The sequence below is a fragment of the Salmo salar genome, unplaced genomic scaffold (assembly GCF_965601325.2).
Source record: "Salmo salar unplaced genomic scaffold, fSalSal1 ptg000417l, whole genome shotgun sequence".
Lineage (NCBI taxonomy): Eukaryota > Metazoa > Chordata > Actinopteri > Salmoniformes > Salmonidae > Salmo > Salmo salar.
The window spans coordinates 360,424-386,275 of NW_027675382.1; the positions used below are offsets into that span (position 1 = coordinate 360,424).

The following is a 25,852-nucleotide window of genomic DNA, read 5'->3' on the forward strand; positions in this document are numbered from 1 at the left end:
TCACCATCCTCATGCTCTCTCTCTTCCTGTCCTGTCACCATCCTCATGCTCTCTCTCTCCCTCTCTCTCTTTACTCTGAACGCACCAGAGTGAAAATGAAATAAATATTATCAGTAAACAAGTGGTGTTTCTTGCCATGATGTGGAATGGATTACTAACCATTTCTAATCTGAACGGCAATGATTATTATATCAAGAAAAATTGACTCATCTCTTGTTCTACTGTGGACTTCTATCATCTGACTGGTGATTATTATAGAAACATTGACTCATCTCTTGTTCTACTGTAGACTTCTATCATCTGACTGGTGATTATTATAGAAACGTTGACTCATCTCTTGTTCTACTGTAGACTTCTATCATCTGACTGGTGATTATTATAGAAAAATTGACTCATCTCTTGTTCTACTGTAGACTTCTATCATCTGACAGGTGATTATTATAGAAACGTTGACTCATCTCTTGTTCTACTGTAGACTTCTATCATCTGACAGGTGATTATTATAGAAACGTTGACTCATCTCTTGTTCTACTAAACTGATGAAGGTCACTGCCACCCTTCCTCTTCCTCATGATGACATCACTGTGAATGAAAGCTGACTGTAATAAAACTGATTTCACTTTAATCAAACAAACACTAATAATGCTATTTATCATAAGGAAGTACAGCTATACAGTATCCTATACAGTACAGCTATACAGTATACTATACAGTACAGTTATACAGTATACTATAGAGTACAGTTATACAGTACAGCTATACAGTACACTATACAGTATACTATACAGTACAGTTATACAGAACAGCTATACAGTATACTATAGAGTACAGTTATACAGTACAGCTATACAGTATCCTATACAGTACATCTATACAGTACAGCTATACAGTATACTATAGGAATATGTAATAAATTAAAGCTACTACTGTCTACATAAATTACAGATGCAGCACAACATAAATGATTGACACTTTACTCAGACTTCACCTGGGCTTTCTGACCAATAGAACGTAATAAAGACATTAACGTTAGTTGAATACGTCCGTGAGCACCATTGTTGGTCGCTGGGTGAATGTGTGGCTAATTAACTTTCCAGGTAACTTAGCTATGATAGCTAACGTTAGTGGTCGCTAGGTGAATGTGTGGATAATTAACGTTCCAGGTAACTTAGCTATGATAGCTAACTTTAGTGATGGTTGATTGATTAGCACTCGCAAATCGGTCCATTTTCACAAAAAACGTTTGTTTCCACTCCATGCAATTACTGACACTTTTTAGCAAAATATTATTTATTTCCACAATTACAGTTCCAGCGCAAAATGACGTGTTGATGTTAAAACATCACAATCGGCAGTGATATAGCCTACGTAACACTCGTATTACATTCTAGTTTTACACTTTCTAATACATTTGAAAGTAATGAAATAGCACAGCAAATCTTTTATTTATTTATATTATTTATATCAATATATTGGGGGGATATTTTGAGCATATTTGAATATTGGATGTGTCCCCCCAATATATGTTATAATTCCGGCACTGGGATACACTCTTTGTGTAGAAAGTGGATTTTATGGCATTTAAAGCCACAGTGATACATTGTACAGCACACGTGTCTCAGAAGTCCAAGAAGCTGGACATTATATCTGCAGCAGAGAAGAAGAACAACAAGACAGGCTTTATAATTTAGAGTAATATACAAGTGGCCAACCAAGATCACCTGTTCATAGCTGTTTCAACATGAATCCAGCAAGGAGATTCACCTGGTGGAGATCTATGTATTACCTGGAAGTCTAGAGAATGAAGGGCAATGGGTAAAGGCTGAAAATGGATCCATCATAATGATTCTACATGTTATAGTATGAACCTGGATCCATCATAATGATTCTACATGTTATAGTATGAACCTGGATCCATCATAATGATTCTACATGTTATAGTATGAACCTGGATCCATCATAATGATTCTACATGTTATAGTATGAACCTGGATCCATCATAATGATTCTACATGTTATAGTATGAACCTGGATCCATCATAATGATTCTACATGTTATAGTATGAACCTGGATCCATCATAATGATTCTACATGTTATAGTATGAACCTGGATCCATCATAATGATTCTACATGTTATAGTATGAACCTGGATCCATCATAATGATTCTACATGTTATAGTATGAACCTGGATCCATCATAATGATTCTACATGTTATAGTATGAACCTGGATCCATCATAATGATTCTACATGTTATAGTATGAACCTGGATCCATCATAATGATTCTACATGTTATAGTATGAACCTGGATCCATCATAATGATTCTACATGTTATAGTATGAACCTGGATCCATCATAATGATTCTACATGTTATAGTATGAACCTGGATCCATCATAATGATTCTACATGTTATAGTATGAACCTGGATCCATCATAATGATTCTCCATGTTATAGTATGAACCTGGATCCATCATAATGATTCTACATGTTATAGTATGAACCTGGATCCATCATAATGATTCTACATGTTATAGTATGAACCTGGATCCATCATAATGATTCTACATGTTATAGTATGAACCTGGATCCATCATAATGATTCTACATGTTATAGTATGAACCTGGATCCATCATAATGATTCTACATGTTATAGTATGAACCTGGATCCATCATAATGATTCTACATGTTATAGTATGAACCTGGATCCATCATAATGATTCTACATGTTATAGTATGAACCTGGATCCATCATAATGATTCTACATGTTATAGTATGAACCTGGATCCATCATAATGATTCTACATGTTATAGTATGAACCTGGATCCATCATAATGATTCTACATGTTATAGTATGAACCTGGATCCATCATAATGATTCTACATGTTATAGTATGAACCTGGATCCATCATAATGATTCTACATGTTATAGTATGAACCTGGATCCATCATAATGATTCTACATGTTATAGTATGAACCTGGATCCATCATAATGATTCTACATGTTATAGTATGTCATGGCCTTTACTGGCCAAAGGTTAAACTGCTGTTATGTTTATGATATACTATGGTGTTGTTGAAGAACACTGTTTTACAGTATGTCATGGCCTTTTCTGGCCAACTGCTGTTATGTTTATGATATACTATGGTGTTGTGTCACTAGACTTTGACCAGATATTATTGCATCCAAAGATCAACTGCACCTAGAACATAGATACAGAGCCACTTGTCATCAGGAAGCTGCTCTCTCAGCACAACGGAAAATATCTCAATGACTTGACATGTTCTGGCTGTGAATTCAGGCTACAAGGTAAGAATCTTCCCAGTGATTATTGTAAAGTGTGTAGAGAAATTAAATGTATGGTGTTTTTTTAGTATAGTGACTGACAGTAAAACACTCAGATCTAACAGTCCATTTCACCTGGGACAGTTATGTGACAATTCAGTCATACAGAATGGCGCTAACTGGGCGTAGGCAAGTCAAATTCAAAAACATATTGTTCATATATTCATATATTGTGGTTATTTTACAATTTGTATATTTTTATGTATAAGTTGTAAATCGTCTTTCAAAATATCGTAAAATTTGTTTTCTAAACTACAATGAGCTCCTCTTTCCTGTGTAATTTGGTTTGAAACCACTGAACATACTTTTCTTAACATTGTTATTATGAACTGAATTCAGTAACAGCATAATAATATCATACCTGTTAAACAAAGCAACACACTAGAATGAGAGAAATTATTAAAAGAGAAAGTGACCTATTAATATTATATTGTTGTTATTATTATTATTATTATTATTATTATTATTATTAGTTAAACTACATGGAGAAAAGGTGAAAATATCAGTCACGACTACATGTTCATGTGATGCATTAAATCACCTGACTGTTGGGATGTATCTGTTAGGAAATGTTTTATTTCTAAGAGATAATGAATAAAATACAACAATTGACATTCAATAATTAGTTGTCACTGTGTTAATCACAACCAACATGCTGGATCTCTGTTTAGGGGTCACTGCTCTAAAATGAGTCTCTCTTGGAAGAGAGAGAAGGGGGGCCCTGCCTCTAAAAGGAGTGTCTCTGGGGAACATGGCACCAAATCTAAGAGGTAAGATTAGTTTTGTAAAGAATTTATGAAGAGTTTATATCCAAAACACTATATCCACCATTTCTTCTCATTTGTGTTTTTTTCTACAGAAATTAAGGCTTATGGGTGTGTAAAATATTACTGTTCTAAGATTTAAAATTCATAGATTTTAGCGCATGACATTTTACTGAGAACATCACAGCAAGATGAAACAAATATTGTTGCATTCTCTAGATTCTGCATTCACCAGATTCTCACATTTCATTTGCATTATAGAGCCCCACAGTGGAGGTGTTATAATACCCATAACACCTAGCGGTCAAACAGGGAAATGGTTCCAATAGTTTTATAGAGCCCCACAGTGGAGGTGTCATAATACCCATAACACCTAGCGGTCAAACAGGGAAATGGTTCCAATAGTTTTATAGAGCCCCACAGTGGAGGTGTCATAATACCCATAACACCTAGTGGTGAAACAGGGAAATGGTTCCAATAGTTTTATAGAGCCCCACAGTGGAGGTGTCATAATACCCATAACACCTAGTGGTCAAACAGGGGAATGGTTCCAATAGTTTTTCCAATAAAAAACATGAGCTGTCGCACACCCAGATAATGTTTATTTATGTGGAGGTTCTGACTAACGGCTAAACTATAAGCTATACAAAAATAGAGTCCCACACTCCATATATAAACTCCCAGTAATTTATTGGGTATTTACCAACGTTTCAGCATCACTGTGCCTTCTTCAGGGTGATGTCATCAATACTTGAACCAGGTTATGTAGACAAACAGTGCAATTAGTGCAACCAATGACAATAGAGAGGGGTGTGTCATGATTATTAAGTTAATTAGAATGAATTGAATGAAACTGTTAAAAAAACAATAGTTTCTGGCATATTGAATATATCAGGCTATTGTTATCATATAGAAACATAACTGATAATTGTACATAACATTAGCGTCAACATACATTATTGTTTAATTCAATTTCACATATTTAATTGTTTCCTATTTCAATAAAAACGTTTGTTCCATGTAATGTTTTGGTTCAACCATAATGCATAATGAGCATCATCAACAGGGGAACATATTGGATGTACTCTGATAAGCTGTAGAAAGAATATATACATTTAAAACAGAGAACTGTTCATAAGGGCCAGAGATCAAAGTCAATATTCAGACCACTAGGGGTCCATGTTTTTAGACAGGATCTCCAGTAAGCCTCCCTTTGTAGTAGTAGGATCTCCATGTTACCTCCTCTCCTTGGTAGAGCAACATGCTCAATGCCTGTGTATTGGAGGGAGAAGATTGGATGGTCAGCTTCAACAAAGTGAGCTGCTATTGGACAGTCAATGTTCTTACACCTGATTGAGCTGCTGTGTTCAGCTATGCGTTGTTTTAATTGTCTTTTCGTTTGTCCTACGTAGGCTTTCCCACATGAACAGGTGATGAGATGGATTACTCCCTTGGTCTTGCATGAGATGATCCCTCTAACAGGGATTGTTCTACCTGTATGTTGATGTCTGAAGATGGATGTTTTTATAGTGCTGTTGCACTGTGCTCATGAGCAACGTTTGTAGTTCCCATTTGGGATGGGTGTCAAGAGTGTCTGAATGGGCTCAGGGGGCAGGTCAGATCTCACCAAGTTATCTCCAATATTGTGACCACGCTTATAGACCACCAGTGGGGGTTCATTATAGACCACCAGTGGGGGTTCCTTATAGACCACCAGTGGGGGTTCCTTATAGACCACCAGTGGGGGTTCCTTATAGACCACCAGTGGGGTTCCTTATAGACCACCAGTGGGGGTTCCTTATAGACCACCAGTGGGGGTTCCTTATAGACCACCAGTGGGGGTTCCTTATAGACCACCAGTGGGGGTTCCTTATAGACTACCAGTGGGGGTTCCTTATAGACCACCAGTGGGGGTTCCTTATAGACCACCAGTGGGGGTTCCTTATAGACCACCAGTGGGGGTTCCTTACAGACCACCAGTGGGGGTTCCTTATAGACCACCAGTGGGGCTTCCTTATAGACCACCAGTGGGGGTTCCTTATAGACCACCAGTGGGGGTTCCTTATAGACCACCAGTGGGGGTTCCTTATAGACCACCAGTGGGGGTTCCTTATAGACCACCAGTGGGGTTCCTTGAAGAGGTGTGTGTTTATTTTTGTCTGATTGTAGAATATTCCAGTGCTTTTCCAGTATTGCTATCTATCAGAATACTTGGTGTACTTGGTGCAAAAGACGGTTGTTTTTCTTATTTGGTCGAGTTTTTAGCAATTCCTCTGTTGGTTTTTGAGATATTTTCATCATTGCTGCATCAAGAGTTCTGTCCTTTTAGCCTCTCATTTTGAATTTATCTGTAACTTCTTAGCATTGCTGTCAAAATCCAAACATTTTTCTACCGTACAGTTTTCCCATAGGGAATTGTAGAAACACTTCAAATAAGGGATGTGTTTCGTATAGGGTGGGGTGGCGCGGCGGTCCTTGTGGGCAAATTCTGTCATCAAAGTATGTCATTCTCTGGATTTATGGTGTTTTCAAGACAACTGTGAACTGGGAAGTTCTAATGATGACGTCAGTGATCTTCGGGTTGGAGCTCTAGAAAGAGGCCGAGATCCCCACTTGGAATTTCGAGTTGGATGACTGTTCAAACCGTATTTTCTCAGTCGGAGCTCGTTTTTTTCAGAGTTTCTAGTTGTCCTGAACTCACTGAAGTCTGAGATTTCCCAGTTTCCAGTTGTTTTGAAGGAAGCAGAATTCATGCTGGATTCACAGCACGGCCAATGTATTCAGCCTTTTCTGTCCCTTGGTGTTGCATGTAAATATTTATATTTTTAAGCTTGGAAAAGAGACCCTTAAACTCAGAATTGGACCACACACCCTCTCCACTGAATTGCTGGCTAGTGACTGCTTTGCAATGCGTGCAGTTAGCCACTGATTCCTTCCAAACCACTCATTGCTAGCTAAGATTTTGAATGTATGATGTTGACATGATCAGTCCAATCAAAGCTAAGGTAGATATAACGTGATTTGACAATTTTATCTGTGGCCAATGACCTTGAGCCTTTTGGATGGGCACTTCTAATGTAACTCTATGGCAGCACCCAATGGGCTTGAATTTTTGAGCTCTCCCTGTAGATTTTACGGTGACGTAGTGTCTCCATGAGTGACAGAACACTGAGCCAATCAAGGCGCAACTACAGATCATTACCAACCCCTACGCTCAGTATTTTCCTCTGGCTGCCCCACCACCACAGAAAGCACTGAGCTAGGCTGAAACACCTGCATTTAGGAGCTGCCTAACTCAAGACAACAAAAAAGAGCATGTTTGTATGCAGCTTTATTATCATTTGTTTTACATTGTTTGCAAACTAATATGTGAAACGTATTAACTAGGCAAGTCAGTACAAATTCTTATTTACAAACCCCGGCCAAACCCGGACGACGCTGGGCCAATTGTGCGCCTCCCTATGGGACTCCCAATCACGGACGGATTCGAACCAGGTACTTGCAGTGTGTTAGACAACTGTGCCAGTCGGGTGCCAATGGATATTGTATGTTGACTTTGACATGTTGTGGCTTTCAATATAAAAGAATATAAATATGAAGACTCGTATTTCACTTACCAGTCTAATGTAACGTTAGCAGGTAACGTTAGCGTCCTCTCCTTTAGCTGTTGTCTCAAAAAAAATGTATGCAAGAATATCGTCAAAAATCTCTATGCTTGGACATTGATTTAGCTTTTCCAGTATTAGTAGCCATATTGTAAGTTCAAAATTTGCAAAACACTTTGTTTTCATAACTTTCATAACTCATAGATATGCGTAACGCGCTTCGCCATATACTTGCATAAATGGCCAAAAGGAACTAGCCTCCTGGCGCGCAAGCAAGCAATTGGTGTGGGATAGGTGAGGCAGGTTTGAGACTGATCTAATGAATTTACAAGAAAAATACACTTTATTTCTCAGCTGCCTCACCAACGTCTGAATGTGCATTAATAACTTTTAATTGCTAAATATTTCCCATAGATGGCAGCATAAGACCACGAAGCATCAGTTATAGGCTACAAGCAGCAATATGATTGACATAAAATAGCATGCAACCACAGACTATATGTCCCATGATTTTCTAAAATGGTCACTCATTACTTTAGGTAGCTATATATCTGGTATTAGGGCTGTGTTGCTTTTGGGAGAGCAAATAAACAGTGACTATAGCAGGTATTGAACCCCGGGTAAATAATCACTAGTCAGAACCTCAACCTTATCATTGTGATTAGGATGCATTATAAAAAATCATTTTAAATATCTGATATTGTGAGTAAACAACCTCGGAATAGAAAAGACAAGACTGCATCTTCCATCCTGCCAATAAATTACATCGTACAAACCTCGCGGTTAGAAAATTACCTCGTTTTGCTCGAGAAGGCAGAGTGCACGTACTGAACCACAGCTACTGTAGTTTCGAAATGGGACTAGAAATAAGAATTACAATTCACAGACCTTACACTTCCTGGTTGAAATGTTCTCAGGTTTTTGCCTGCAATATGAGTTCTGTTATACTCACAGACACCATTCAAACAGTTTTAGAAACTTCAGAGTGTTTTCTATCCAAATCTACTAATAATATGCATATTCTATTTCCTGGGCAAGAGTAGTAACCAGTTTAAATTGGGTACATTTTTCATCTGGCCGTGAAAATACTTCCCCCTAGTCCCAAGAAGTTAAATAATTGTTATATATTTTGTCAACGTTTATGATGAGTATTTTTGTAAATTGATGTGCACATTCACCGATGGTTTTGGTGGGAATACATTTTCTGAACATCAAGCGCCAATGTAAAATGCTGTTTTTGGATATAAATATGAACTTTATCGAACAAAACATTCATGTATTGTGTAACATAATGTCCTAGGAGTGTCATCTGGTGAAGATCGTCAAAGGTTAGTGCTTCATTTAGCTGTGTTTTGGGTTTTATTGACACATATCCTTGCTTGGAAAATGGCTGTGTGATTATTTTTGTCTATGTACTCTCCTAACATAATCTAATCTTTTGCTTTCGCTGTAAAGCCTTTTTGAAATCGGACAATGTGGTTACATCAAGGAGAAGTGTATCTTTAAAATGGTGTAAAATAGTCATGTATTTGAGAAATTGAAATTATTAGATTTTTGCGCTAGCGCCCCATGTAGCCCATAGAAGTTAAACAGTTTTAGAAATGTCAGAGTGTTTTCTATCCAATACTACCATGCATATGCATATCCTAGCTTCCGGGCCTGAGTAACAGGCAGTTTACTTTGGGCACGTTTGTCATCGAAACTTCTAAATTCTGCCCCCTACCCTAAAAGCTAATACATGAACGTTTCTGAAAGTGATATATAGCGTTTTGTAATGAAACTCTTCTTATGTTTCCCCATCTGAGATCAGAGTAGATGAGAAATGTAATGTTTGTCTCTGTTGTGTTGAAGACAAATCAAGCAGGAGAGACCAGCCTCCCCTGTCCCCAGCTGTGTGTCCATGAAGAGTGACCTGTCTATGTATCAACCTATATCCTTTAGAGAGGGAGACTTTTCTACTGAACAAAGGTAAGAAGAACTCATGGGTCATGGTCAGTGAGATAAACAACACTGTCTCTAGTCATTTCTCCTCTCCCATTTTCACATTTCTTTTTGTTGTTTTCATAATCCATAGGCTAATACTTTAGTCCATTTTCATAGTCCTAAAACAATATTAAACAAACACAACGTTCCCTCCCTGTGTGTGTGTGTGTGTGTGTGTGTGTGTGTGTGTGTGTGTGTGTGTGTGTGTGTGTGTGTGTGTGTGTGTGTGTGTGTGTGTGTGTGTGTGTGTGTGTGTGTGTGTGTGTGTGTGCTCTCCCTGGATGAGGAGATGTAATCTCTATCCTGATTGCCTAGTCACTTTTATCCTTACCTACATGTACACACCTTTTACTTTTACCTACATGTACATAATACCTCAACTTTCCTCAACTACCTGGTACCCCTGCACATTGACTCAGTACTGGTACTCCTTATATTCTCATTATTATCTCAACTACCTGGTACCCCTGCACATTGACTCAGTACTGGTACTCCTTATAGTCTCATTATTACCTCAACTACCTGGTACCCCTGCACATTGACTCAGTACCTGTACTCCTTATAGTCTCATTATTACCTCAACTACCTGGTACCCCTGCACATTGACTCAGTACTGGTACTCCTTATAGTCTCATTATTACCTCAACTACCTGGTACCCCTGCACATTGACTCAGTACTGGTACTCCTTATAGTCTCATTATTACGTCAACTACCTGGTACCCCTGCACATTGACTCAGTACTGGTACTCCTTATAGTCTCATTATTACCTCAACTACCTGGTACCCCTGCACATTGACTCAGTACTGGTACTCCTTATAGTCTCATTATTACCTCAACTACCTGGTACCCCTGCACATTGACTCAGTACTGGTACTCCTTATAGTCTCATTCTTAGCTCAACTACCTGGTACCCCTGCACATTGACTCAGTACTGGTACTCCTTATAGTCTCATTATTACCTCAACTACCTGGTACCCCTGCACATTGACTCAGTACTGGTACTCCTTATAGCCTCATTCAACGGCTCAGACACGAGAGGTATGTGGCAGGGTCTACAGTCAATCACGGACTACAAAAGAAAAACCAGCCCCGTCGCTGATCACGATGCCTTGCTCCCAGACAGACTAAACAGCTTTTTTACTCACCTTGAGGACAACACAGCGCCACTGACACGGCCCGTTACCAAAAACTGCGGGCTCTCCTTCATCGTAGCCAACGTGAGTAAAACATTTAAACGTGTTAACCCTCGCAAGGCTGCAGGCCCAGACGGCATTCCCGGCCACGTCCTCAGAGCATGCGCAGACCAGCTGGCTGGTGTGTTTACGGACATATTCAATCTCTCCCTATCCCAGTCTGCTGTCCCCACATGCTTCAAGAGGGCCACCATTATTCCTGTTCCCAAGAAAGCTAAGGTAACTGAGCTAAATGACTACTGCCCTGTAGCACTCACTTCTGTCATCATGAAGTGCTTTGAGAGACTAGTCAAGGACCATATCACCTGTCACCCTAGACCCACTCCAATTTGCTTACCGACCCAATAGGTCCACAGACGACGCAATCGCCATCACACTGCACACTGCCCTAACCCATCTGGACAAGAGGAATACCTATGTAAGAATGCTGTTCATTGATTGCAGCTCAGCATTTAACACCATAGTACCCTACAAACTCGTCATTAAGCTCGAGACCCTGGGTCTCGACCCCGCCCTGTGCAACTGGGTCCTGGACTTCCTGACGGGCCGCCCCCAGGTGGTGAAGGTAGGTAACAACACCTCCACCCCGCTGACCCTCAACACTGGGGCACCACAAGGGTGCGTTCTCAGCCCTCTCCTGTACTCCCTGTTCACCCACGACTGCGTGGCCATGCACGCCTCCAACTCAATCATCAAGTTTGCAGACGACACTACAGTGGTAGGCTTGATTATCAACAACGACAAGACGGCCTACAGGGAGGAGGTGAGGGCCCTCGGAGTGTGGTGTCAGGAAAATAACCTCGCACTTAATGTCAACAAGGAGATGATCGTGGACTTCAGGAAACAGCAGAGGGAGCAGCCCCCTATCTACATTGATGGGACAGTAGTGGAGAGGGTGGAGAGTTTTAAGTTCCTAGGCGTACACATCACGGACAAACTGAAATGGTCCGGCAGCTGCTCCGCCCATAACCGTAAGGCTCTCCAGAGGGAAGTGAGGTCTGTGTGTGTGGCTGTTACCAACATACTGACTCAACTCAAGCCACTTTAATAATAAAAAATTGATGTATTCAATTCATCACTAGCCACTTTATATTATATAATGTTTACTTACCCTACATTACTCATCTCATATGTATATACTGTACGCTATACCATCTACTGCATCTTGCCATCTTGATGTAATGTAGCACTAGCCACTTTCAACAATGCCTCTTTATATGTTTTCATACCCTACATTACTCATCTCATATGTATATACTGTACTCTATACCATCTACTGCATCTTGCTGTCATGTCCTGGCCAGTATAAGGGTTAATTGTCATTGTAGTTTGGTCAGGACGTGGCAGAGGGTATTTGTTTTATGTGGTTCGGGGTGGTGTTTTGGTAAAAGGGCGTTTGATTTAGTATTTCCGGGTTTTTGGTTTATGGTCTATGTTTATATATTTCTATGTGGAGTCTAGTGAGTGTGTTTCTATGGTTGATTAATTGGGGTTGGGACTCTCAATTGAAGGCAGGTGTTTTCTCTTTGCCTTTGATTGAGAGTCCCATATATTAGGGTGTGTTTGTCATTTGTGGGAGATTGTTTCTTGTCTAGCGTATGTGAGCCTGAGAAGACTGTCTATATCGTGAGTTTGTTTTGTTATTTTGTATGTTCATTTTGAGTCTAATAAATGTTCAAGATGAGCCAAAACAATTCTGCTGCATATTGGTCCTCCTTTTCCGACGATGATTTCGCCATATCGTCTGACGACGACGAAATCCCTGACAGAATCTCCCACCAAACCAGGACCAAGCAGCAGAGGAAGGAGCAGAGGGATTTTGAATTGGACAAACGGGAGAGATGGACATGGGAGCAAGTTATGGCCGGAGAGGGCCCATGGAGAATGGCTGGTAAGGACCGGGAACGTTTCCGAGGAACACGACTGGCGTTGAAGCACGAGAGGCACCCCCAATAATTTTTTTTGGGGGGGCACACGGGTAGTTTGGCTAGGCCTAGGAAGAGCCGGAAGCTAGCTACCCGTGGTTATATGGAGGAGCGTATGAGGTGGAGGGCGCCATGTTTCGCTGAAGAGCGCAATATCTCACCCATACGCACGCACAGTCCGGTGCGCGTTATTCCAGCCCCTCGCAGGTGCCGTGCTAGAGTGAGCATCCAGCCTGGTAGGAGGATGCCTGCGCAGCGCATCTGGTCGCCGGTACGCCTCCGAGGACCAGGCTACCCAACTCCCGCTCTACGCACGGCTACCATCAGGCCCCTGCACAGCCCAGTCCGCCCTGTACAAGCACCCCGCTCATACAGGGCTACTAGTTCCATCCAGCCAGGACAGGTTGTGCAGGAGGTAAGATCAAGACCGCCTGTGCGCCTCCATAGCCCGGTGTTTCCAGTTCCTGTCTCTCGTGCGGACCCGGAAGTGCGTCAGCCCAGTCCGACTCGTCCTGTTCCCGCTCCCCGCACTAGCCTGGAGGTACGTGTTCCCAGTCTGGTAAGTCCAGTACCAGCACCACGCACCAGGCTTCAAGTGCGTCATCCCAGTCCGACGTCGCCAGGGCTGCCCGTCAGTCAAGAGTCGCCAGAGCCGCCCGTCAGTCAAGAGTCGCCAGACCGCCCGCCAGTCAAGAGCCACCAGAGCCATCCACTAGTCAGGAGCTGCCAGAGTGGCCGGAGATGCCAGAGTGGCCAGAGTGGCCGGAGATGCCAGAGTGGCCAGAGTGGCCGGAGATGCCAGAGTGGCCAGACTGCCCGGAGATGCCAGAGTGGCCAGACTGCCCGGAGATGCCAGAGTGGCCAGACTGCCCAGAGATGCCAGAGTGGCCAGACTGCCCAGAGATGCCAGAGTGGCCAGACTGCCCGGAGCTGCCAGAGTGGCCAGACTGCCCGGAGATGCCAGAGTGGCCAGACTGCCCAGAGATGCCAGAGTGGCCAGACTGCCCGGAGATGCCAGAGTGGCCAGACTGCCCGGAGCTGCCAGACTGCCCCATCGGCCCAGAGTCTGCCGATTACGAAGAACCAAGGGAGTCAAGCAGCAACCCTGAACTGAGTAAGCCTGACAATCCAGAACTTAAAATGATTAACTGTTCAATTAATGAGTCTGTATACAGGGTGGAGAGGAGGAGGTCTGCCCAGGATCCAGAGCAAGGGGAGTCTGCCTATGGTCCGAGGCTGATCGGGGTCGGCACTCTGGAGGACAATAGGCCGGAGCCTGAACCACCACCTGCATAGGTGGGTTGGGGAGGGGGGGTGTAGCACAAGTGCCATCAGTGACGGCAGCCACCCTCCCTTCCCTCCCTTTACTTTAGGGGGATTTTTGTTGTTGTTTGGGGTTTTTGTTTTTCTTGAGGTGCTTCCGGGGTTAGCACCTTTAGGGGTGGGGGGGGGGGTACTGTCACGTCCTGGCCAGTATAAGGGTTAATTGTCATTGTAGTTTGGTCAGGACGTGGCAGAGGGTATTTGTTTTATGTGGTTCGGGGTGGTGTTTTGGTAAAAGGGCGTTTGATTTAGTATTTCCGGGTTTTTGGTTTATGGTCTATGTTTATATATTTCTATGTGGAGTCTAGTGAGTGTGTTTCTATGTTTGGTTAATTGGGGTTGGGACTCTCAATTGAAGGCAGGTGTTTTCTCTTTGCCTTTGATTGAGAGTTCCATATATTAGGGTGTGTTTGTCATTTGTGGGAGATTGTTTCTTGTCTAGCGTATGTGAGCCTGAGAAGACTGTCTATATCGTGAGTTTGTTTTGTTATTTTGTATGTTAATTTTGAGTCTAATAAATGTTCAAGATGAGCCAAAACAATTCTGCTGCATATTGGTCCTCCTTTTCCGACGATGCTTTCAACGTTAATAACAATGTTTTTTTTTAAACAGCTCAGAGATTTAACAATGCTCCTGCGAATATTCTAATTATTAACTTTTCCTTAAAATGCATTTGGGAAACCAGACCCTGAATAAAAACATCTGCTAAATGACTAAAATGTCAAATGTAAATGTTTTACAAACTGATCTCATATTTCTGTATTGGATTATTATATTTAAATGTTTTAATATTGATGTCACAAGTGTATCATTTGTACAGTTCTTTATTAAAAATGTAGTTATTTGTTACATTTCACTTTGTAAAACTTAGCAGTACTACTTATTTCTCTGAGTGTGAGGCAGATATATAGTATTACTGTATAAAACCTAGCAGTACTACTGATTTCTCTGAAAGTGAGGCAGATATATATTATTACTGTGTTAAACCTAGCAGTACTACTGATTTCTCTGAGAGAGAGGCAGATATATATTATTACTGTGTAAAACCTAGCAGTACTACCGATTTCTCTGAGAGTGAGGCAGATATATAGCATTTTGCAAAAAAAAACATTTGACTCTGAAATGAAACCATCAAGTGATAGATTTTAAACTAATACATGTCTGTCATTGAATAATCCAATGCCATGATTAGATAGTGAAAAATCACACCAATCTCTTTCATAATATCTTTAAACAATAAAAGCTAATTTACGAACATTTCTGAAAAGTTATATATAGCGTTTTGGAATAAAACTCTTCTTATGTTTCCCATCTGAGCTCAGAGCAGATGAGAGATGAAATGTTTGTCTCTGTTGTGTTGAAGTCCAATCAAGCAGGAGAGACCAGCCTCCCCTGTACCCAGCTGTGTGTCCATGAAGAGTGAGCAGTCTATGGCGCCTCCTATATCCTTTAGAGAGGGAGACCTTTCTACTGAACAAAGGTAAGAATAACTCATGGGTCATGGTCAGTGAGTTAAACAACACTGTCTCTAGTCATTTCTCCTCTCCCATTTTCCCATTTCTTTTTGTTGTTTTCATAATCCGTAGGCTAATCTTTTTTTCCATTTTCATAGTCCTTAAACAATATTAAACAAACACAACATTCCCTCCGTGTGTGTGTGTGTGCACTCCCTGGATGAGGAGATGTAATCTCTATCCTGATTGCCTAGTCACTTTTACCCCTACCTACATGTACACTACCGTTCAAAAGTTTGGAGTCACTTAGTAATGTCCATATTTTCGAAAGAAAAGTAAAAAAATGTGTCCATTAAAATAACATCAAATTGATCAGAAATACAGTGTACACATTGTTAACTTCTCTAGGGTAGGGAGCAGTATTTTGACGTCCGGATGAAAGGCATGCCCAAATTAAACTGCCTGCTACTCAGGCTCAGAAGGTAGGAAATGCATAGTATTAGTAGATTTGGATAGAAAACACTCTGAAGTTTCTAAAACTGTTTGAATGATGTCAGTGAGTATAACAGAACTCATATGGCAGGCAAAAACCTGAGAAAAATCCACCCAAGAAGTGGGAAATCTGAGGGTTGTAGTTTTTTCAAGTGATTGCCTATTGCCTACACAGTGACTTAGGGTTAATTTTGCACTTCCTAAGGCGTCCACTAGATGTCATCAGTCTTTAGAACGTTGTTTCATGCTTCTACTGTGAATATTGAGTCAGATGAGTGACGAAATGACATGAGCTCAGAGGTGCGCTCTGACGTGAGTGTGAGCTGTGTTCCTTTTCTTTTCTGAAGACATTGGAATTGTCCGGTTGGAATATTACTGAAGATTTATGTTAAAAACATCCTAAAGATTGATGCTATACATCATTTGACATATTTCTACGAACGTAAATAGAACTTCTTTTTACTTTTCTTCGTGACTTTTTTGCGCGCTTCCTGCATTTGGAGGAGTGGACTGAACGCGCGAACAAAAAGGAGGTATTTGCACATAAATGAAGAACTTTATCGAACAAAACAAACATTTATTGTGGACCTGGGATTCCTGGGAGTGCATTCTGATGAAGATCATCAAAGGTAAGGGAATATTTATAATATTATTTCTGAGTTTTATTGACTCCACAAAATGGCGGGTTTGGTTTCGTGTCTGAACGCCGTACTCAGATTATTGCAAAGTGTGTTTTCTTGTAAAGTTTTTTTGAAATCTGACACAGTGGTTGCATTAAGGAGAAGTGTATCTATAATTCTTTGAATAACAGTTTAATATTTTATCGACGTTTATGATGAGTATTTCTGTAAATTGATGTGCTCATTCACCAGAAGTTTTGGGACATTTCTGAACATTACACGGCAATGTAATATGGGGTTTTTGGATATAAATATGAACTTCATCGAGGAAAACATACATGTATTGTGTAACATGAAGTCCTATGAGTGCCATCTGATGAAGATCATCAAAGGTTAGTGATTAATTTTAGCTGTATTTCTGGTTTTTGTGACGCCTCCCCTTGCTTGGAAAATGGCTGTGTGGTTTTTCTTGTCTAGGTGCTGTCCTAACATAATCTAATGCTATGCTTTCGCCGTAAAGCCTTTTTGATATCGGACACTGTGGTTGGATTAACGAGAAGTTTATCTTTAAAATGGGATATAATAGTTGTATGTTTGAGAAATTTGAATTATGAGATTTTTGTTGTTTTGAGTTTGGCGCCCTGCTATTTCACTGGCTGTTGAATAGTGTGTCCCGCGGTTGGGACAGTCACGTCCCACATACCCAAGAGGTTAATGACTATTGTAGCTGGAAAACACTGATTTTTTATGGAATATCTACATAGGCGTACAGAGGCCCATTATCAGCAACCATCACTCCTGTGTTCCAATGGCACGTTGTGTTAGCTAATCCAAGTTTATAATTTTAAAAGGGTAATTGATCATTAGAAAATCCTTTTGCAATTATGTTAGCACAGCTGAAAACTGTTGTTCTGATTAAAGAAGCAATAAAACTGGCCTTCTTTAGACTAATTGAGTATCTAGAACATTAGTATTTGTGGGTTTGTTTACAGGCTCAAAATGGCCAGAAACAAAGTACTTTCTTCTGAAACTCATCAATCTATTCTTGTTCTTAGAAAGTAAGGCTATTCCATGCGAGTAATTGCTAAGAAACTGAAGATCTCATACAACACTGTGTACTACTCCCTTCACAGAACAGCGCAAACTGGCTCTAACCAGAATAGAAAGAGGAGTGGGAGGCCCCGATGCACAACTGAGCATGAGGACAAGTACATCAGAGTGTCTAGTTTGAGAAACAGACGCCTCACAAGTCCTCAACTGGTAGCTTCATTGAATAGTAACCACAAACCACCAGTCTCAACGTCTCGCCTTCTAGGCAGAGTTCCTCTGTCCAGTGTCTGTGTTCTTTTGCCCATCTTAATATTTAAATTTTTTTGGCAAGTCTGAGATATGGCTTTTTCTTTACAACTCTGCCTAGAAGGCCAGCATCCCGGAGTTGCCTCTTCACTGTTGACGTTGAGACTGGTGTTTTGAGGGTAAAGTAAAGTATAAAATAAAAATTATTAAATTAAATAATAAAGTAAGAATTTCTGAACAATAATTGATTCTACTGGACAGAGTAAGAGAATAAATACCTGGAATAAGATATTACTAGTTAGTAGAACTGCTACTTGAGCTGAGTTGCTGACAGACAGCAGTTTTCAAAGTGGAAACTAATCAGTAGGTCTACATGTTATCAGTAAAACGTCTGGTAAAGATGGTGGAGGAGCTTTTACATTATATGGTTTTATGTTTATCTCAGGGTTTCTCAATCCTTTTGTTCTGACCAGCACTTACACACCGGATTCAACTAATCATCAAATATATATTTGAAGATAGATTTAAGGCATCATTAAAACCTTTTGGGTTTGTAGGCCTGTTTACAATTATTAAAGTCCTACAGTAATTCATATTTTGGAGGAAAAAAACACAGCTAAACTTGGTTACGAGTAAATTATATGTTTAGCAAAAATAACATAAGAAGGACTATAATAAAAAAACTGAAGCAAGATTCGGTACAATGTCATGATTTGCTGCTGTCGCATGCAACTGACTGTTACCTCTGGTTACTGTTGTAAATGCCTCTGGGTTTAGAACTCTGTGTCTCAGTGCCCTGCGACAGTGGGAAGTTCGTTTTGCATGGCCCGGTGCTACAGGTGAGTGGAGTTTTATTTTAAGGAACAATGGAATGGTCTAAAATGCGTAAACTCTGCGCACCCGGGGAGCCGGGCAATGCAAAACGAATTCACCCAGTGACCGTTACTTTATTTCCTTATATGAAACTGAAAGTAACTTTGTAGCCCACGCAGTTACAAAATGTCTGTTGAAACTGTGGCTCATATGTCTCTAGAACGTTAGAACAGTGGTGGAAAAAGTACTCAATTCTCATACTGGAGTTAAAGTAAAGATACCTTAATAGAAAATGACTCAATTAAAAGTGAAAGTCACCCAGTAAAATACTTCTTCAGTAGAAGTCTAAAAGTATTTGGTTTAAAATATAATTAAGTATCAAAAGTAAATGTAATTGCTAAAATATACTTAAGCATCAAAAGTAAAAGTAAAGTAGTGATCATTTAAAAATCATTTTATTAAGCAAACCAGAAGGCACAATTTTCTTGTTATTTTAATTTACGGATAGCCAGGGTCACACTCCAACACTCAGACATCATTTAAAAATGAAGCATTTGTGTTTAGTGAGTCCTCCAGGTCAGAGGCAGTAATGACCAGGGATGTTCTCTGTTTAGTGAGTCCTCCAGATCAGAGGCAGTAGGGATGACCAGGGATGTTCTCTGTTTAGTGAGTCCTCCAGATCAGAGGCAGTAGGGATGTTCTCTTGATAAGTGTTCAAATTGGACCGTTTTCTGTCCTGCTAAGCATTCAACATGTAACGAGTACTTTTGGGTGTCAGGGAAAATGTATGGAGTAAAAAGTACATCATTTTCTTCATGAATGTAGTGAAGTAAAAGAGAAAGTTGTTAAAAATATATTTCTCAAAGAGATAATGAATGAATGAGAACAATTGACATTCAAGAATTAGTCACTGTGTTGACCACAACCAACATGCTGGATCTCTGTTTAGTTGTCACTGTGTTAACCACAACCAACATGCTGGATCTCTGTTTAGGACGTCACTGTGTTAACCACAACCAACATGCTGGATCTCTGTTTAGGACGTCACTGTGTTAACCACAACCAACATGCTGGATCTCAGTTTAGTTGTCACTGTGTTGACCACAACCAACATGCTGGATCTCTGTTTAGGACGTCACTGTGTTAACCACAACCAACATGCTGGATCTCTGTTTAGGACGTCACTGTGTTAACCACAACCAACATGCTGGATCTCAGTTTAGTTGTCACTGTGTTAACCACAACCAACATGCTGTATCTCTGTTTAGTTGTCACTGTGTTAACCACAACCAACATGCTGGATCTCTGTTTAGTTGTCACTGTGTTAACCACAACCAACATGCTGGATCTCTGTTTAGTTGTCACTGTGTTAACCACAACCAACATGCTGGATCTCTGTTTAGCTGTCACTGTGTTAACCACAATCAACATGTTGGATCTCTGTTTAGGGGTCAGTTCTCTAAAATGAGTCTCTCTGGGGAGAGAGAGGAGGGGGGCCCTGCCTCTAAAATGAGTCTCTCTGGCGAGAGGAAGGAGGGGGGCCCTGCCTCTAAAATGAGTCTCTCTGGGGAGAGAGAGGAGGGGGGCCCTGCCTCTAAAATGAGTCTCTCTGGCGAGAGAGAGAAGGGGGGCCCTGCCTCCAAAATGCATCTCTCTGGCGGACATAACACCAAAGCTAAGAGGTAAGATGACAATTTTATGAATAATTAACTAAGTTTATTTCCTAAATAAATAGCTATCTTAAGGTGAATGCAGTTACTGTAAATCTCTCTGGATAAGAGCATCTGCTAAATCAGGGGTTCTCAATCCGGGGTCTGCGGAGGTACTGCAGGGGTTCTGCAGGAAGCGCGGGGAGTGGTGGTGTATCCAGGGAGAAAACTAAACTAATATTCTGAAATGTCATTGTGGTCTTATGTTCCCATCTATTGGAATTATTTAGCAACTGCAGTAGTGCTGAAAAAATGTGTTATTCCTTACTAAAGTAGTAATTACTGAGAATTACTAGTTAATTTTATCACTTACAATCATAAAATAACAACTTATACATAACAAACAATTAAACTGACATAAACCAAAATCACTATATATGTAGTTATTTAGTTAATGACCAAATTGAGCCGGTCGGTCACATTTGAGAGTGAGGGAGATATATAGCATTTTGCATAAAAAAAAAGATTTTTGTCTCTCTGAAATGAAACCATCAAGTGATAGATTTGAAACAAATCCTTGTCTGTGAGAGATGTAATAATTTATACATAATTTCTTTAAACAATAAAAGCTCATTTCTGTAAAGTGATATGTTGCGTTTTGGAACTCTTCTTATGTTCCCCATCTGAGATCAGAGTAGATGAGAGATGTAATGTTTGTCTCTGTTGTGTTGAAGACCAATCAAGCAGGAGAGACCAGCCTCCCCTGTTCCCAGCTGTGTGTCCATGAAGAGTGACAAGTCTATGAATCATCCTATACACTTTAGAGAGGGAGACTTTTCTACTGAACAAAGGTAAGAAGAACTCATGGGTCATGGTCAGTGTGTTAAACAACACTGTCTCTAGTCATTTCTCCTACTTTAGTCCATTTTCATAGTCCTAAAACAGTGTGTGTGTGTGTGTGTGTGTGTGTGTGTGTGTGTGTGTGTACTGTAATCTCATGTTTTGTCCACAGAAACCAACAGGAGAGATCAGAGTCAGAGATTCTCAGTGGTCAGTCTTCCCAGAGTCATCAAACAGACCTGGACTCTATATTCAGTGTATGTGATCCTGTTATGTACATTTGTTTTTGTTTTCCTCAAGTAATGTTTCTTTCAATTATTAATTCATGTGTTAATGAGAAAGCATTTCTTCTCTTGCTTAACTTATTTACTTGATTTATTTCAGTTGCTTGAAGAGAAAATTATAACATTTGTGAAGAACGAGCTGAAGATGTTCAAGAGGATTCTTGGTCCTGAACTCCCAGAAGGCTTTGAGAGTCAGAAGCAGGAGGAGGAAGTGGTGGATGCTGAAGATGAGAAGCAGGAGAGCAGTGCCAGAGAGGGGGCTCTGAAGATCACACTGCACGTCCTGAGGAAAATGAACCGGAAGGAGCTTGCTGACACACTGGAGAAATGTAAGATATGTCTGCCTCATGTTGAATGCTGTTTTATAACATTTAAAAGCTGTGGCTAAAGTACAGCTAAAGTAGCTGTGTAACTCAATGATATTGTAGCAACCTTAACACAACACCTTGTGACCTCATCAAGTAGCAGAAGGGATGTGATGTGGTGATTAATTTAGAGAGAGAGACAGAGAGAGACAACATTAATAATACCATCAATAACACCAATAATAATATAATCAGTCACACCAGTCTGTAATGCATTAAGAAAACATTGATACATTTATACAGTCACTTAAGAGAATAAATTATTATTTTAAAACTTTAACAGTCCTTCAATACTGTAGACATTAAAACAGACGTAATATTAATATCCTCTGTGCTATTTCTTCATTCAGATGAGCTTGCTGTGATTTGCCAACGTGAACTCAAATCTAATCTAAAGAAGAAGTTTCAATGTGTATTTGAGGGGATCGCTAAACAAGGAAACCCAACACTTCTCAATAAGATCTACACAGAGCTCTACATCACAGAGTGTGGAACAGGACAGGTCAATAATGAACATGAGCTGAGACAGATTGAGACAACAACCAGGAAACAAGCAAGACCAGAGACTGCAATCAAATGTAACGACATCTTCAAACCCTTAACTGGACAAGACAAACTAATCAGAACTGTGCTGACAAAGGGAGTCGCTGGCATTGGAAAAACAGTCTCTGTGCAGAAGTTCATTCTGGACTGGGCTGAAGGAAAAGCAAATCAGGATGTTCAATTTGTGTTTTCATTCCCTTTTCGGGAGCTGAATTTGATGAAAGGGAACAAAAACACTTTGATTGAACTTCTTAATCACTTCTCAATGGAAACCAAACAATCAAGAATCTCCATCTACAACAAGTACAAAGTTGTGTTCATCTTTGATGGTCTGGATGAGTGCCGACTGCCCCTAGACTTCCAGAAGAACAAGATCTGTTGTGACGTCACAGAGTCAACCTCAGTGGATGTTCTGATGACAAATCTCATCAAGGGAAATCTGCTTCCCTCTGCTCTCCTCTGGATAACTACCCGACCTGCAGCAGCCAATAAGATCCCTTCAGGGTGTGTTGACCAGGTGACAGAGGTACGAGGGTTCAATGACCCACAGAAGGAGGAGTACTTCAGAAAGAGATTCAGTGATGAGGACCTGGCCAACAGAATCATCTCACACATAAAGACATCAAGGAGCCTCCACATCATGTGCCACATTCCAGTCTTCTGTTGGATTTCTGCAACTGTCCTCGAACACATGCTGAAACATAAGAGAGAAGAGATGCCCAAGACTCTGACTGAGATGTACACACACCTTGTGGTGTTTCATACCAAACAGAAGAATGAAAAGTATCTTGGGAAAGAAGAGACAGATCCACACTTGAATAACGAGAGCATTCTGTCACTGGGAAAACTGGCTTTTCAACAGCTTGTGAATGGCAATCTGATTTTCTATGAAGAAGACCTGAAAGAGGCTGGCATTGATGTCAATGAAGCCTCAGTGTACTCAGGATTGTGCACACAGCTCTTTAAAGAGGAATGTGGGCTGTTCCAGGACAAGGTGTACTGCTTTGTTCATCTGAGCATTCAGGAGTTTCTGGCTGCTGTATATGTTTTCCTCTCATTCATCAACAACAATGAGAATCTAATGGACAAACTGAAAACAAAAGACGAGCCTGAAGTTACTTTCTACAAGAGTGCTGTGGATAAAGCCTTACAACGTGAGACAGGAAACCTGGACCTGTTCCTCCGCTTCCTTCTGGGCCTCTCACTGGAGTCCAATCAGAAGCTCTTACGAGGTCTACTGACAAAGACAAGAAGCAGCTCACAGAGCCATGAAGAAACAGTCAAGTACATCAAGGATAAGATCAGGGAGATTCCCTCTCCAGAGAGGAGTATCAATCTGTTCCACTGTCTGAATGAACTGAATGACCATTCTCTAGTGGAGGAGATCCAAAGCTTCCTGAGCTCAGGAAGTCTCTCAAAACCCAACCTGTCACCTGCACAGTGGTCAGCTCTGGTCTTTGTGTTGCTGACTTCAGAAAAGGAGCTGGATGTGTTTGACCTGAAGAAATACTCCATATCAGAGGAAGGTCTTCTGAGGCTGCTGCCAGTGGTCAAAGCCTCCAGAGCTGTTCTGTGAGTAAATGAAATGACATTTAAGAACTTATCATCAAGAAGAAATATTCAGTTTAGAGAAAAATATGTATTGTAATATGTATATAATATTATATTGAACAACATATTGAATCAGATATTAAATTTATTATAACAATATGACCATACAATTCTAGGAGACGGAAGAAGAATATATGTGTTGTTTGGGAAAATAAACCAAATGCATCTACCATTGTCCTTCTACACTACTCGTTAAATTAACAGTGTGTTTGTGAAGTCATGATGATCTCGTTGCAGGCTGTCAGGCTGTGGAGTCACAGAGAAAGGCTGTGCTTCTCTGGTCTCAGCTCTGGAGTCAAACCCCTCACACCTGAGACAGCTGGATCTGAGTAACAATGACCTGAAGGATTCAGGAGTGAAGCTGCTCTCTGCTGGACTGGGGAATCCCCACTGTAAACTGGAGACTCTGAGGTCAGTATTCCTGTAGTTGGTCAACAAGTGATAACTGTTCACCAGATCCACATGTGTTTACCAGGCACACATAGTCCACACCATATGTGTTTGGACAGTGAAGCTTACAGTTTACATTTTGGTGATATGCTCCAGGATGTTGGATTTGAGATCGAATGTTTCATATTAGGTGACAGTACAGAATGTCACCTTTTTTTTGAGAGTATTCATGTTTTACCATTTACAAATGAAAGAATTGTATGTATATACAGTGGCTTCACCCCCCCCCCCCCCCCCCCCCAAAGTCAATACTTTGTAGAGCCACCTTTTGCAGCAATTACAGCTGCAAGTCTCTTGGGTATGTCTCTATAAGGTTGGCACATTTAGCCACTGGGATTTTTGACAATTTTTCAAGGCAAAACTGCTCCAGCTCCTTCAAGTTGGATGGGTTCCACTGGTGTACAGCAATCTGTAAGTCATTCCACAGATTCTCAATTGGATTGAGGTCTATGCTTTGAGTTGACCATTCCAAGACATTTATATTTTTCCCCTTAAACCACTCGAGTGTTGCTTTAGTGGTCTCTAAATCTCTGGAAGTCTGAAACAGGTTTCACTCAAGAATTTCCCTGTATTTAGCCCCATCCATCATTCCTTCAAATCTGACCAGTTTCCCAGTCCCTGCCGATGAAAAACATCCCCACAGCATGATGCTGCTGGGGATGGTGTCTCGGGGTGATGAGAGGTGTTGGGTTTGCGCCAGACATAGTGTTTTCCTTGATGGCCAAAAAGCAGAAGTTTAGTCTCATCTGACCAGAGTACCTTCTTCCATATGTTTGGGGAGTCTCCCACCTGCCTTTGGGTGAACACCAAACATGTTTGCTTATTTTTTTCTATAAGCAATGGCTTTTTTTCTGGCCACTCTTCCATAAATCCCAGCTCTATGTAGTGTATGGCTTAAAGTGGTCCTATGGACAGATACTCCAATCTCTGCTGTGTAGCATTGCAGCTCCTTCAGGGTTATGTTTGCCTCTCTGATTAACCTCTTACATCTAGATGTGCCGCTAGCGGAATGCCTCGCCAATATCCAATGATAGAGCGTGGCGCGAATTACAAACTCCTCAAAAATCCCAAAACTTCAATTTTTCAAACATATGACTATTTTACACCATTTTAACCTCTATGGGCTAGGTGGGACGCTAGCGTCCCACCCGTGGTGCACTCCATCAACAGCAGGTGCATTTCAAGAGCGGCAAATTTGAATCCAAATAAATGTCAAAATTCAAATTTTTCAAACATACAACTATTTTACACCCTTTGAAAGATAAACATCTCCTTAATCTAACC

General features: G+C 40.7%; 1 protein-coding gene across 3 annotated transcripts in view; it reads left to right on the forward strand.

The window, feature by feature from the left end:
* The first annotated feature begins 3,097 nt into the window (after positions 1–3,097).
* LOC123733417 (uncharacterized) overlaps positions 3,098–25,852 on the forward strand; it is a 522,315-nt gene continuing 499,560 nt past the window's right edge. The window contains exons 1-5 of one of the 3 annotated variants that reach the window (XM_082971774.1): positions 3,098–3,320; positions 4,028–4,126; positions 15,515–15,631; positions 20,275–20,508; positions 21,210–21,345. In XM_082971774.1, the coding sequence (XP_082827900.1) occupies positions 4,044–4,126; positions 15,515–15,631; positions 20,275–20,508; positions 21,210–21,330 (555 nt within the window). In that variant the 5' untranslated portion in view covers positions 3,098–3,320; positions 4,028–4,043 and the 3' untranslated portion in view covers positions 21,331–21,345. Of the gene's footprint in view, positions 3,321–4,027; positions 4,127–15,514; positions 15,632–20,274; positions 20,509–21,209; positions 21,346–25,852 lie in introns of those variants that run through there. The other 2 variants (XR_014391394.1, XR_014391393.1) reach the window with 2 other exon arrangements.